General features: G+C 31.1%; 2 protein-coding genes across 2 annotated transcripts; both read left to right on the forward strand.

Moving 5' to 3' along the window:
- The first annotated feature begins 3,999 nt into the window (after window positions 1–3,999).
- Window positions 4,000–4,476, forward strand: LOC129313269 (protein AGENET DOMAIN (AGD)-CONTAINING P1-like). The gene has a single exon (XM_054956224.1). The coding sequence runs from the start codon at window positions 4,000–4,002 to the stop codon at window positions 4,474–4,476; it is 477 nt and encodes a 158-aa protein (XP_054812199.1).
- A 4,886-nt stretch (window positions 4,477–9,362) lies between these two features.
- LOC129314587 (protein AGENET DOMAIN (AGD)-CONTAINING P1-like) lies at window positions 9,363–10,109 on the forward strand. The gene is made up of 2 exons (XM_054958065.1): window positions 9,363–9,902; window positions 9,976–10,109. The coding sequence occupies exons 1-2, from the start codon at window positions 9,477–9,479 to the stop codon at window positions 9,994–9,996; spliced, it is 447 nt and encodes a 148-aa protein (XP_054814040.1). The 5' UTR covers window positions 9,363–9,476; the 3' UTR covers window positions 9,997–10,109.
- The last annotated feature ends 5,305 nt before the right edge of the window (window positions 10,110–15,414 follow it).

Raw genomic sequence — 15,414 nt, forward strand, 5'->3', positions numbered from 1 at the left:
AATCGCTGATCATTATATATGCAGCGCGGGATATATATCCTTGAAGCTAACTTTTCAATTACTTTTAATAGCATACTTTTATAATTTAAAATTTTAACATAGCTCTTTTTTTTTTGTTGACAAATTCAATACATTGTATTTAATTTCTTTGACTTCAATGTTCATCATTCGCGCTAAATATATCATTACAAATATAAACATTCATAAATTCAACAAATTCTTAGAAAATCACTCAAATAGAAAAATAGCGCGCAATAATTAATGTAAAACAATATATAATTCACAAAAAAAGAGAGTAAAACAATATACAAAGGGGCAATGACATTAAAGGATCAAAAGATATAATTAAACTTCTACAAGGACCAAAATAATTGGAAATCTGAAACAAAGACAAAAGATTCCTTTAGTAAATTGGCACAAGCATTTGCTACTCTCATTACAACTACCAAAAACAAAAATTTACAAGTGAAATTTATTAATTTTTAATGAGAAAATTTGTCAAACATATTATCATTTTTGGTGATTGTCTCATCTCATATTATCCTTTGGATACTTATTTTAGATTTCCTAGTTTTTAAGTCCTCATTATTAAATAATTCAATCTTTAATCCTCTAATGTGATTTTCTCATAGAGTCTTGCTCAGTGCTCAATAGCCTTCAGTACACTCTCTGCATCAATGGGAATCGCCTATCTTTCTCCTCCTTCTTCCCCATTCGCAGCTTCCATCAGAACTCACAACTGCTCCATCGGCCAAGCCGTCGAAGTCGTCAACAAGCTTCCAGGTTCTTACTATGAAGCCACCGTAGAGTCTATTGTCGCAGACGGCTCCTACGTCGTCAAGTACAACGCAGTACTCGTAGATGACGAGAATTACAGTTTTTCCTCACACAATCGGTTTACCCTACCGACCTCCGTCCAGTGCCGCCGCCCGTCACCGTTTCACCCGCCGGCTTTTCTCTGAACCAAACGGCGGACGCTTACGATAATGACGGCTGGTGGGTCACTACCATCACCGGAAGAAGATCAGGCTTCGATAATTAACATTATGTTTACCGTGATGTCGTGTACCGTGATATCGAGTTCCAGTCTTCTGAGCTTAGGGTTCATCAAGATTGGATTGGTGGAAGATGGGTTTTGGCCTAGAGATTTCAAGTCTTGATTTGATTCGATTCGTCATCTGACTCTCTTTCTCTGGAGATTAAAATTTTTGGGCGTTTGGGTTGCAGTTGGAAGAAGTTATGAATTTCTGTTGAATTTCAAGAAGTTATGAATCTGTTTCCAACTTCAATGGAAAGCAAAATCATTTCTCCTCCATAACTTCCGAACTGACAATATTGAGACGTAACCAGTAACCACCGATCAATTAACAGGTAATCGGTTAAAAAAAAGAAAAAAGAAACAATTCCAGAACTTAACAGGAAAAAGATGATGGCTTGTTCCAAACGGCTTTTGAAAAATTACGGTCCCTAGTTAAGCACATGCAATTCCAGAGGATTAATCAACCCTAAGGATCTTGAAATCTTGAAGGAGCATTATCCAGCAACAAAAGGTTGAATGTGATTCTTATGTGTCATTCTGACAATTCAGTCCATTCTAGAGGCTTCCACGAGAAACCAAATACATGCATGCTTAGCTTGCAGTTTTATTAGCCATGCAAAAGATGCGATGTAAGTTGATGTTCCAGTTTTGAGCATATATAATTAGAAATTTCACAAGATTTTTCCCGTGGCCTGTATCATGACTAGATTGAGAGAATTTCAGCATAATTTTTTTGAATGATCTTTCCTTTTAATAAAATGATATTAATACCGATATTAATATTGTATTCAAAGTCATAAATAATGCAATTTATTCTTAGAACTCACCTATATATAGCTTAATATCAGTATTCCTGGCTAGTAATTGTCGTTCTTTGATTTGGTTTTAATTCCTTTGAAAATACTTAATTTTAAAAGTTACATATTTATTGAGTTAAAAATATGGAAAAGGTTAAATATTTATTTTTCGAAAGTATTTTTTTTTTTTGTTGAGGGGCTCAGCCATGAAACATAATTTATCACAAGTTCGGTTTTTTGGGGGAATGAACAACCTATATACACAAATCTTTTTTTTTTACTCATGATTTTTTTATCCAAACATTTTATTCAATAATTAAACTATGTACACATGTTAATTAATTTTCAATCTAAAACTAATGTAAAAATCTAAATAAGCAAATTTAAGTCTAAAATTAAAACTATTAAGAGGATAATTAATTATTCTTTTTAACTAGTTATTTTTTAATTTAATTTATCTATAAAATTAAGAAGAATAAAACTTTACTTCATGTATAACTAGCTATATTTTTCATGCATTACGTAGAGTTTGAGATAGGATATATATTAGTTCTGGTTTTATAAAAAAGTATGACTCACTATAGTTGTTATATTTTATATTTATATTAGTTCAATTTGTACTTGTAATAAAAGACTTATAAATAATACAAGGTTTTTATGAATTCAACATTTTATATCGAATAAACATTGATTGATATTCACATTGATCGAAGCACGTGCAACTATATGGCCGGAAAACACGAGTCAAAAATCCAAGTGGAGCGGACCCTATACGGCGCACACAAAGTTGGCCTTTTCTTTGAAGAAAAAATTGTTTAAAAAAATAATGCATTGGTATTCAAAAAAAGTATAGATATTGTAAAATTATAACTCATAAACATAAAATAAGTAAAAGATTTACAGTTTCAATATTAACAGTTTCTTATAAGTCTTATATTGAGTAAAAATTATTGTTAATATATTTGGCAAAAAATACTGATAGGCAAACTAGGCAAACATGAGTTAGATGCAAGGAGAGAGTTGATTTCAAAAAAGAAAAAAATCCGAGTTTTTTAGCCGACGAAAAAAAATCCGAGTTGAATGAGCCGATATCAAGAAAAATAACATGTTAAAAATCAGGCGATCATTTTTTTCCAAAAAAATATAGGGCTTGTAAAATTATAACTCATAAAGAGAAAAATATATATATTTATCCAAATCTATATATGAAATATTTAAACCAGGTTAAATCTAATTTGAATAATCAAAACTAGGGATAAGTTTCCATATTCACATTTTAAGATGGTATGAAATCTAAAATTAAATTACCGGGAATTGGTGAGAGTCATGGGATGAGCATCTAATCAAAATCAGATTAACACCAAAACTTTTAATAATGTACACCGAATATAACCTTCCTATTTTCACATATTAACTTTCCAAAAAAATCATGTTCCCCCCTGTTTCTTTCTTTCGTGCTATAAGTTTCCTATTTTCACATATTAACTTTCTAAAAAACTAATAATGAATAATCATCACCTACTCCCTTGATTTTTTTATTAGTCACTTCTAACTAACTCATCTAAATCAAAGCGAGTTAGTTAGAATAATAAAATTATCTTAAAAATAAATCACTTTTTAATTTGTCGTTAAATTTTTAAAAAATGATTTGACATGTGAAAATATTTTTTTTAAAATTAAATTATTATCCTTCTTTTATTAGAATTTGTTAGAGAGTAATTTTAAAATTTTACATTAAATACTACAAAAAAAATGAGTTATATAAAAGATCAAGAAAATTTTATAGGGTGTGATGAGTAATAAAAAGAAGAAGAGGGAGTATTTGATTTGAAAAATCTGATTACTTTCGACTTTCCTATTTTCAAATGTTCACTCCCTACCATTAAAAAAAAAAAGAAAAGAAATGTTCACTCCCTACACGACCACCCCGGTTCCTTTCTTTCGTACTATGAGTTTCACCAGCTCATCTTTTTTAATCACAAGTCACAGTTCAGGAACTTCTGATTCTTCCTCTTTTTTACCAGGTACTTTCCTATTTCTTAAAGAGCTGATAAATGGCCGTACCCTGTTTCTTCTATACCTAGTTTCATCTCTCTCTCATTCATTCATCAATAGCTCAAACTTTTCCTAATTCAGTCACAAAACCCTCCTCTCACTGTATCAATGGGAATCCGAACCTCTCCCGTTTGTTGTTCCTCAATGTCGATGCCTCCTTCTACAGTTTCCGTGGCCAGCTTCGCCCTAGGTGAAGTCGTCGAAGTCGTCAACAAGCCTCCCGGCTCTTACTATGAAGCCACCGTAATCTCTCGCCTCGCCAACGGTTCATACGTCGTCGAGTACCACACAAAGTTAAACGACGACGAAAATTACTGCTTTCTCACGGAAACCGTCTATCCTATGGATCTTCGCCCTCTGCCGTCAACCATTGACGTTTCAGCCACTGGTTTCTCTCTGAACCAAGTGGTGGATGCTTACGAACACCGCGGCTGGTGGGTCACTACCATCACAGGAAGAAAAGACTCCGATCCCGATTCCTATTTGGTTTACTGGCCTCCCGTGGACCGCGACGTTGAGTTCCATTCCAGCGAGCTTAGGGTTCATCAAGAGTGGATTGGTGGAGACGACTGGATTTTGCCCTAGAGATTTCGATGTTGTTGATTCGATTGGATTCTCTGGCTCATTTTTTTTTTCCTTTTTTTTTCCTGATTAGATTTCTTAAGTTGTATACTGATATTTCCCCGGTGTTTTGGAGGCAGTTCACGTTAGATGGATATATTTCTTGTGTTTCAAGTCAGTGGTCTTTGTTGTTTTTGACTCTGTATTGCTTACTGATAAGATTATTCGATTTTCATTTCTGGGAATTAGGAAATTTAACTTGTTAATTTTTCTGTTGAGTGGCTCAAATGTTTGATTTGAATTTTGAAAGAATTAATTTACGATGAGATTGCTATGGTCTTGTGGAGACTGGAGAGATATAGCAGTCAAACAAAAGAAAACAGAGCATTCGGCATACTGCTATTTAATTTAACTTGAAAGAGGGATTATTCAGCAACAAAAAATTGATTGTGATTATTATGAGTCATTCTGAAAATTCAGCCCATTCTAATAGCCATGCAAAAGGATGTATAAAGTGATGTTCCAGTTTTGAGCATGATCAGAGATTTCACAAGATTCCCCCGCCAATTTTAAATTAATTGTCTACTGTCTCTCCCAATTTTAAAAATTTAAATAATGGCATCAATAAACAATTTTAAGTTTTGTGTTAAATTAAAAAATTAAAAAATAAATATAAATTATGTTGAGTAATTTACTATATTAAATCCTATCATTTCCTTAAGTTTTTTAAGTGCGTGTTTAAAATATTATTTTAGCCAATTTATGTACTGAAATTTTGAAAAGTACTATTAAAATATATATTTATATAAATAAAAAAACATAAATAAATAGTAAAAAAATATATGAATGAATTTTTTCAGTATTTAAATTATTTTTGAATAACATTTATATTTAAAGAAGATGCTTTTTGATTCAATATATGTAACTTAACAGTCAACTAACAGTTGGATAGATGAAAATAAAACATTAAAAATAAAAAAAATTGTTTGCATTTTGTAACTATTTATACTTGGAGAGGTTCCTATAAGTTTCAAAAATACAAGAGATGTATTCGTAATTAAAATAAAATAGAGGGGAGGTCAAAGTATTTTACTCTTTTTTAAAAATAATAATGATTGGTATAAAAAATAATCATTTAAAACTAATGATATTAGTATTGGAGGATAGATAAAATTAAAGAACAAAATTAAAATTTTATATAAAGTTAGAGAACCAAATACTCCCCCCATTCAAAAATGTAAGATATTTTTAATTAAATCTAACCCTCAATAAAGTAGTTACATACTTTCAAACTAACTCTATCTTTTTATATTTACTCTTATTAAATATTTTACAATAAATATAAAGTCATTCATTAATATGTACACTTTTAAAAAAAGATAATAATTACACCTTCAAAAATTAAAAATACCTTATATTTTTTAACATCCAACTCTCTAAAAAATATTTTATATTGTTTAACAAAGGAATTATATAGTTTAGCCTATTTGTTAATATTAGCGCTCAAGATTAGTAATTGTCGTCTTTTGATTTGGTTTTGGGACAATAACAACCAAGTCCTAAGGGGCCATTTTATCCCAAAAAAGTCCCAACAAAATTTGAAATACAAAATAAATCCCATAGGTCCCTTAGCTGATATTATAATACATTGGAAAAGATTCAAATACCCTTGATAATTATACTAGAATATTTCAAATACATAAATTTGCAACTTATCCTCCAAAAATTGCAACTTCATTCCTTGACTTGCAGCTTGATTTCCTAATTTTCTTTATAAACACATTATTTTAACATTGAATTTTGAAATTGTTCACAACTCATTTTCTCAAATTTGCAAGACCATCTAATCAAACTTGCAACTCCCTATCTTGAAGTTATTTATGAACATATATCCCAACTCTAGCAATGAAAATCAAGTGGTACCACTGTGTCTTTCTCCACCATTTCCATTCACATAATCCAAAACACTAGACTAATAGGGGAAAGGTGAAGCCATAGGCGACAGGCCACCTAAGATGGAATTTGGCAAGGTTGATGCCTGTGAGATGCAGAACAAGAGTGAGATGATTGAGAGAAGGAGGAGAAGGATAGTGGAAGTAGCACGCGATGTAAACCAGGGCAAGATCGAGTGGTTGAGAAGTCGAGGAGAGTAGAGGTTGATGTTGACAATGTCACTGAAGGGAAGGAGGGGAGGCCACTGAGCTTTAAAGTTAAGAATAAGAGGAGGGTCAGGCAATAGGTGTGTTAAGTCACAGTAAGTTCGAGACATCGAGAGAAGAATCAGCTGCTAAAGTTTGGTCATTTAATAGGATGGCTTCACCTTTCCCATGTTATTAGTCCAGCATTTAGGCAATGTAATGGAAATGGTGGTGGAGGAGGAGGTGGTACCGCTTGGGTTTTCATTGTAAGAGTTGGGATATATGTTTGTAAATAAAATCTGCAAACATGAGAAAATGGGTGGCAAACAATTTCAAAATTTAATGTTAAAATATTGTGTTTCTATATAAAATTAAGAAATCAAGTTGTAAATATGGGAGGATAAGCTGCAAATTTTTATATTTGAAAAAAAATTATTATAATTACTAATGGTATTTGAGTCTTTTATGTTGTGTAATAATACCAACTAAGGACCTTGTGGCTTACTTTGTGTTTTTGAATTTTTTGGGACTTTAATAGGATTAAATAGTTCCTTTAGGATTTAGTTGTCATTCTCCCTTGGTTTTAATAGAAAAATCTTAATTTTAAAATTTAAATATTTATTTTTTGAAAGTAACAAAATTTCATGTGCTAATTTTTTGTTGAGGGGCTCGAATGTAACAGATATAATAATGGGTAAATAGACAAAAATCTTCACTAACGCTTTTTTTTTTTTAATGAGTACCCAATATTTTTAGATAAAGAAAGGCGCACCAATACCCATGAAAGAGCCTTAATGTGCGCACCCATCTCCAAACCATGAAAATTAACCAACATTGACTATTAAACTAAGATTTAGGCAAATGGGTGAAATTTTGTTGCTGATGACTAAAAGAATCTAAGCAAGTCGTTGTCTCCAACCCTCAAATCAATCACCACTCCTCCTAGATCCTTCATTCCTCTCACCATTTCTCCTTTAGTGCTTCCCTTCGTCGCAAAAGCCTTTTTTTGGGCTTTCTTGAAATGCCTCACTGCTCTCTTCCTCCATTCTCGAATTGCCACTGTACTCTGCCGAGTACACCCACTCTTGTCCTACCTTTGTGCAATTTACACATGTTCTCACTTCTTAATTTGAATTGACTACAACTATTTCAACAATGTGAGAATCTGTTTCTAAAGTATCATCAAACTTCCATTATTTATTCTGTGAAATAATTACATGTCGGAAGGTTGTAGCAAGCAAAACAATGGTTTTGAAGAATATTACATCACTACTCAATAAGCTAGTGTACATTGATGAATAGTCAAAGGAATCAATGATACTGAAGAAAGAGAAACAAGACAAATTAAAGTTTACACTGTGGATAAAAGAAGCTTTCACCCACTTTTCTCACTCTCCTCCAATCTCACTCTATAAAACCATAAAACAGAGAAATCCTTGCAGAAATGGCAATGGGGTCTGGCGTTTTCTGTGTTTCTTGATCCTAGTCATGGATGGAGCAGTTGGGTATCTTGGCATCAGGGCTGAAATTGAACAGAACAAGGTATAAAGATAGATAGAATTACATAGGAGATGACCGAGCATATAAAGATTAAAGGCTCAAAAAAGGAAGAAGATAGAATCACCCAGATCCCGATTGTGATTCTCAGATCCCTCATAGTTGCAAGATTCAACATTGTCGTCGTCCTCGTCAACATTGGCTCTGGCAGATTGCACGTCCATGATGGCATCACCATCAGCCTTAGAACTTTTTGAGTGGGGAGAGGGGGAAACCGGAAACATGAGAAGACTAACCAGAGAGCGAGAGGAAGGAGGTGGTCGATGTGGCACGCACCTGGCATGGATTGTGGGGCTTCAAGTTGAAATTAAACGACGTTTGGTAATTTTCATGGTTTGAGTATTCTTGCACCCTTTAAAATAACTTTAGAGAAACTCTTGCACCTTTTCACTTAAGAATATTAGATATTTCTGAAAAAAAAAAAACAGTTAGTGAGTAATTTAGCCCTTTTACCCTATAATAATTTATCATAAGTGAATTTTTGGATAAATAAAGCATACACAATTCTCTATTGTAGCCAATAATTAAACTTACAGATGCTAAGTTTTAATTTAAAAACCAATATAAAATATTTACGATTTCTTATAATTACGTTTTATATTTTATATTGAGTTAAAATTAATGTTAATATATTTGGCAAAAATATTGATATTGATACTAATTGATGTACAGGAAACTGGGCAAACATGAGTCAGATTCGAGGTGAGAGTTGATCTTAAGAAGAAAAGAAAAGACATCCAAGTTGAATTAACTTATATCACAAGTTGGCCTTTTTGAAGAAAAACATTTTAAAAATCAGGCAATGATATTTTTTAAAAAAGTAGTATACATCTTATGAATTATAACTCATAAATAGGAAAAAAAAGATATTTATCCAAATCTCTATAAAGTATTTGTGCCAGGTTAAATCTAATTTGAAAAATCCAAACTAAGGAGAATTTTCCATATTCGCCTTTTAAGATGGGATGGAATCTAAAATTAAATTAACGGAAAAAACTGAGAGTCATGAGATGAACATGCAATGGAAATCCCATCAACATTAAAACTTAATAATGTACACCGAATATAACCATCGATTTTTTTGAGAAAAAAAATTTGAGAATGAATAATTAATTGATTATCCAGTCCAAAAAAAATCATTGTTTGATTTGAAAAATCTGATGACTTGCCTATTTTCGCATACTTATTAACTTTCCAAACGGCCACCCCCTGTTTCTTCCGCGCTATAAGTTTCATCTTCTCCTCGTTTTTTCAATCACGAGTCACGTTTCAAGAACTTCTGGTACCCAGTTTCGATCATCCCTCTTTGTTCTCAAATCCCCAGAAACCATGCGTCCTCCAATCAAGAAGATCAACTTTTGCAGAGGCCAGAGCGTGGAAATCTCCGTCAAGGAAGACGGGTTTCATGGATCGTACTACGAAGCGAAGGTGGTTTCTCAGCTCGATAATGGCCTCTACGTCGTCCAGTACAAGACCTTGCTCGAAGACAACGAGTTCCAATTTCTGACTGAGACTGTGTACCCCAAGGAGCTTCGTCCTCTGCCTCCCGCCATCCCTGTTCGGAGGTTTTCTACTAACCAGAAGGTCGATGCTTTCGACAACGATGGTTGGTGGGTCGGCGTTATCACTCGAAAAGATGGCCCCGACGCCTATTTCGTGTATTTCGCCACCACAGACCAGGAGATCGCTTACCCTCTCTCTCAGCTCAGGGTTCATCACGATTGGATCGGCGGCAAGTGGGTTTTGTCTAAGAAAGTTCGTTCTTAGTTTCACTTTGAATATATATATATATATAAAATACATGTCACATCTCAGGGTAATCTTTCAGGAAGGGAGGGCTTTCTTGTGATTTCAATAGTTGTTATGTTACGACCCCATCAAAACTCAAAATCCACGACTATGGACATCTGATTGTAAGATTTAAGAATCAAAGGTTGTTCTGAAGGCCGATTATATCTTTCTTCTTGTGAGTTCCGTAATTAATTCTGCAGACAGTGCCTGCTTCGTCTTCATGTTGTTAATCCTTCGTGTTCTGGGATTTTCTTTCCTTCTGAAGTTTTATTGGTCCAAGAAACCAAAATTTTCACTGGCTGGCTAAGTTGCTGGCTCAGGGGCTCGTTGATTTTGATTCAGGCCTTGTATGTTTTTCGGCATCAAATCTTTTTTTTTTTTTTTACTGTGTGTTCTTCTGGACGTCAAAATAAAAAAGAGAGATGAGATTTGCCTTTCAATGTTGGCAAAAAAAAAAAAAAAAAGGTCTTTCAGTGTCTAAATAAATTGGGCAAGATATTTACAAGTTTTTATTCTGACGTCTCCTGTCAAATTTTGCCGATGGTGACTTGTTCTTCTTTGTTGTTTTGTTTCTAGTTCCAAGTTCTATAGTGTCTATCTGTCATTACTGATTGCCAAGGTTTCAGGCTGCGCCATCTTTTCCTTTTCGCTATAAGAAACCAATAAAAATATAAATCAATATAAATTATAATATATCATCCTTTGACCTAAAAAAAATCATCAATACTAAATATCAATATTAATATATATCACTATTCAATATCCAAAAGTATATTTAATTTTTCATGTCATATAAAATATATGACAAAGTTATGTTATATATAATTTAATTAATTAAGCTGTTTTTTAAAGGAAAAAATAACATATAAATCTTTAGAATAGACTTATTTACAAGTAAATCCTACAAAATTAAAAAACCACAAGCAGGTTCCTGAGAAATTTATAATTATTATTTTAATTTTTTATAATTGTAACTTCATATACTTAATAATTAAATCGATCAGGTATTAATTACAAGTTTAATACTAACTATATACAATTATATCATCAGTAATTTATAATTATCACTTCAATATTTTATAATTATAACTCACATATTTAATAGTTAAATTGATAATGCATTACTAATAAAGTTCAACACTAATTATTTACAACTATCTCTTCAATAATTTATAACTATCACTTCAATATTTTATAACTATAATTTTACATATCTAATATTCAAACCGACTATGCATTATATTACTAACAAAATTTAATATTATTATTTATGATTATTTTATTAGTAATTTATAATTAACACTTCAACTTTTTACAATTTATTTCAAATAGTTAAACCGATTATTTAAATGTAATAAGTAAGGGAAGTATTGTCTTTACATTCTAATTTTAAATTACACTCAAATCTCTTGAGATTTAATTATTATTTTTAAATTTTATGAAATTTATTATAAATAAATATGCCTATGAAACCTATATGTAATTTTTTTTTATTTACATGTTGCTCCAAACAACCAAGCTTATCAAAGAGGATTGGATCTTCTAAATAGTTAAATTCTTTAATTGTTAAAGTATTAAATTAATATCAATATATATATATATCATAAAACTTATTCCAAGGTTGATTTCTTGCTTTTCTTATAATATAACATATATAAAAGCGTGCAATTATAAATAATAAAAAGTTAACCTTTTTTCCGTTTTTGACAAAAGGAGTTTGTCCATAGAAGAGCCCAAATTTTTAAATCGAAATATGTGTTAGTTGCAGGGTTCTTTAACCCATGGTGTGAAGGATAATCCACGCGCGGTCCCCAGCTTCCATATCTTGATGCTCTTACTAATCATACTATATTCTAAAACCCAATTGGTTATTTGTAAACAGTCAGACACTCTATAAATATATTTCATTTTTTTATACTGATCAAAACGTTTCCACGAATTTCTTTTATTTAAATTATAGTTAATGCCTTTCTGTAAGTCTCATTTAAATCTCATATTTACATCGATGCAAGATGGTTCAGTTGAAAGGGGGGAAAAAAAAGACTTTGACCCCCACCTTACATAAGCATGGCCGGTTTAAGCTGATCTGTTATCAATACAAGAATTTTGTACTTTTGTTACTATCAATATCTCTATATTTTTTATATAATAAATGACTGGGTTATATTTGAAGTTTTGAACATTGCCATGTCGGATTGATAATACTCTTTTTAAACCATAACATAAAATATTTTTTAAAAACCTTACTTAATTTAAAATATAAGATATTGAATAACTTTTATAATTATTTTTTTAACTATACCCTTGTTTCATTTATTACTATTTTTACAAAAATATTCATGCATTAAAGTTTTAATTATTATTATTATTATGGCTTTTATATAACGGTATTTAATAAGGATATAATTAAAAAATATAATTTTTTAAAAAAATAAGATTTCAACCAACATTTTTAAGAATTGAGAATTCATTATCAATACTCTATATTTTAATTAGGAGGGAATAACTCTTTTATAGATGCCCTTTGTATTTATGCATTCTCAAATTTGAGATGGACGAATTTAGCTTTTCTTTGTTAAAAATGCTAAAGCTAATTTTTGCGCCCCAATTATAATGTTGTTTTGCATGTAGCACCCCATGGGTTCAATTCCAGATCTGTTCTTGATTTGAGACCTCATGGCTAAACGACGAGAACTCTTTTCATGTGACAGCTGACACTTGTTAATCGTGATTTTTTTAATTTTGAGATCAGAATTGATTTTGTTGATATACTCTCCCTGTTTTTTTAATGCAAAGCAAACTTTAAAATCTTTTCTTATAAGTCCTTCATATAAGATGAAGTTAATATTTATTACTGTTTTCGATTTTACATCTTGTTTATTTATTATTGTTTGAATTATCCTAGATAATTTATTATGATTAATAATTGTAAAAAAAGTGCAAAAATAAAAAGTTACATATTTTTTTAACACTTTTAAGATATAAAGTTAGTTAAGTTCATCTTATATTAAGAACGAGAGAGTATTATTATCTCCACAATCACATTATTAACACAGAATTTCAAACTATAACACTCAATTAACATCTAAACGTTACAATACTTCTTGTCCTTTAATTTTGTTTTTTAACTCACAAGGAATTAATTAAGATATGTTTGACAAGTACTTAATTAATCTGGCCTAAACATTAACTAAACTACAACTCTCAATTATTCAATGCCTCATCTCATATAACATATTTAAAATTGCAAATTAAACTGCATGGTTCAATATATTTATATATATATCCAAATTATTCAATGCTAGTTATATTCAATTCAATGCAGTCACATGTCAACTGTGACTCCGATATTCAGAGAAGGAAGGTGCGTTATAGAACTCCCAAAGGGACAATCGGCCTCGGGGTTTGCTTTTTGTCAACGTTAACGCCATGACTGAAATTTTATGTGTGCGCTCTGTCGACTGTGAAGATCACAAGTTAATCCACACAGGAGGAAGAAGAAGAAGAACAAGAAGATGGGAAGAACATAAGAATATTCCAAACTCTTCAATTCATTCCTTAAGATTCTGTAACTACAGATAATGGAATTTGAGAAACATACAGGATGTATATGAAAAACACATCATTTTCCCTTCTTTGACAATACAGAAACATACAGAAGCTCAAGGAAATTAGCTAAATAGCTCTGGCTATATATATATATATATATATTATATAATCAGTTGGTCCCATTGGGCGCACCAGAATGAGCATGTCCGTTCTGACGGTTGGAAGGGCCCGAAGGAGGAATCGGAAAGCCTTTAGGAAGTAAACTGAAGGCATCTTCCAAGCCGCTTAAGCTGATCTTCTTATTAGGGACGAAGAATCTTCTAGAATGAAAACCATCTTGCTCTTTAGCTGAGCTGTGAAATCTGGCTGAACTCGCCATGTCGCCATTAGAGGCCAGAAGAAGAAGAAGCATGAGAAGCAAACAGACCAATTTTGGGGAAGCCATTTTAACTCAAGGTTGCTTCAGTATCTGATGAGCATCGACAGAGTACAACAGTGCATATTTATAGTCACAGAAGAGGGAGGGTGTAACGCGTGATAATGGGCCCTTCAGAACGACTAGTGATTGTCTGTAGCGAGAGAAGACAAAGTCGGGGTAATAATATCAGCAGAAAAACTGGGTTTACTTGGCCACTGGAAAGTAAGGTAGGAGAATCTCAGTTATAAAGTTGATCTGTTACTTCTGTTCATGCTTCCCTCCCAGTTCCATTCACATGACTTGGGTTACAGCAACGCACAACTCCATTTTAAAAATATAAGATAGTTTTAATTGAATTATTCTCTCAATAAATTAATTAATTATTTTTAAACCAATATCATATTATTATATTTGTTCTGATTTAATAGGATGTCTCGTTTAAAGGTGAAGAGTTAAGTGATTTATTTATTAAGAATATTTTTGAATAAAACTCAGTATTTACCCACTGAAAAAATAAAAATGCATTATATTTTTTAATATATAATTTCAGAAACAATATTTTATACTCCCTCCATTCAAAAATATAAGATATTTTTAATTAAATTTCACTTTCAATAAATTAATTACCTACTTTCAAACTAACCTTATCTTTTCATATTTATCTCTATTAAATACCCTACAATAAATATAAAGTTATTCATCATTAGGGGTACTTTAAAAAAAAAGACAATGATTACATTTCAAAAGATTAAAAATACTTTACATTTTTTAACATCAAACTTATCAAAAAATACCTTCATTTTTTAACAGAGGAGAGTATTTTTTAATAGGAAACTATTATGGATGTTCTTTGGAGTAGATTTTGTTTGAAAAAACACGATTATCAGTCCTTGTAGTTTCATGAGATTTTTCTTTTAATTTTTATAATTTTTTAAGTATTGTCAGTCCCTATAATTTCAATAAGGTTGGGTGACATTTGTCACTCAGGTCCCTATAATTTTAGTATTTTTAGTCTTTTTTAATGGGAGACTATTATGGATGTTCTTTGGAGTATATTTTATTTAAGAAAGCACAATTATTAGTCTTTATAGTTTTATCGAGTTTTGCTTTTAGTCTCTATAATTTTTTTAAGTATGTTTAGTCCATATAGTTTCAAGAAGATTGAATGATGTTTGTTATTTAGATCCTTATAATTTCACCTTTAAGAAGAACTACAAGGACTAAAAGCAAAATTCAGTAAAACTATAAAAATCAATGATTATGTTTTTCCATTTTATTTTAATGAAATATTAATAATTTAAATAGTATTATTATTTACAAATATTCACCCACAATGTACAAATTAACTGTTGATATTGATAATTTTTTCAAAAAATTAATTTAATTAAGGGATTTGTAATTTAAAACTAAATGCAGTTTTTTGCAAATATAAAAGTTGAGTTGCTAAAAAGCATTCAGATCTTGATTAGACTAGTTGAGTTAATTTTTGAAAGAAGAATTCTAAATTTC

Source organism: Prosopis cineraria, unplaced genomic scaffold (genome assembly GCF_029017545.1).
Source record: "Prosopis cineraria cultivar Desert tree isolate PC_DT_omini unplaced genomic scaffold, ASM2901754v1 PC6, whole genome shotgun sequence".
NCBI lineage: Eukaryota > Viridiplantae > Streptophyta > Magnoliopsida > Fabales > Fabaceae > Prosopis > Prosopis cineraria.

Coding starts and splice junctions, on each gene's coding strand:
- LOC129314587 (XM_054958065.1), top strand. CDS start 9,477: ATGCGTCCTCCAATCAAGAAGATCAACTTTTGCAGAGGCCAGAGCGTG. Junction 9,903..9,975: donor AGTGGGTTTTGTCTAAGAAA/GTTCGTTCTTAG, acceptor GTAATCTTTCAG/GAAGGGAGGGCTTTCTTGTG.
- LOC129313269 (XM_054956224.1), top strand. CDS start 4,000: ATGGGAATCCGAACCTCTCCCGTTTGTTGTTCCTCAATGTCGATGCCT.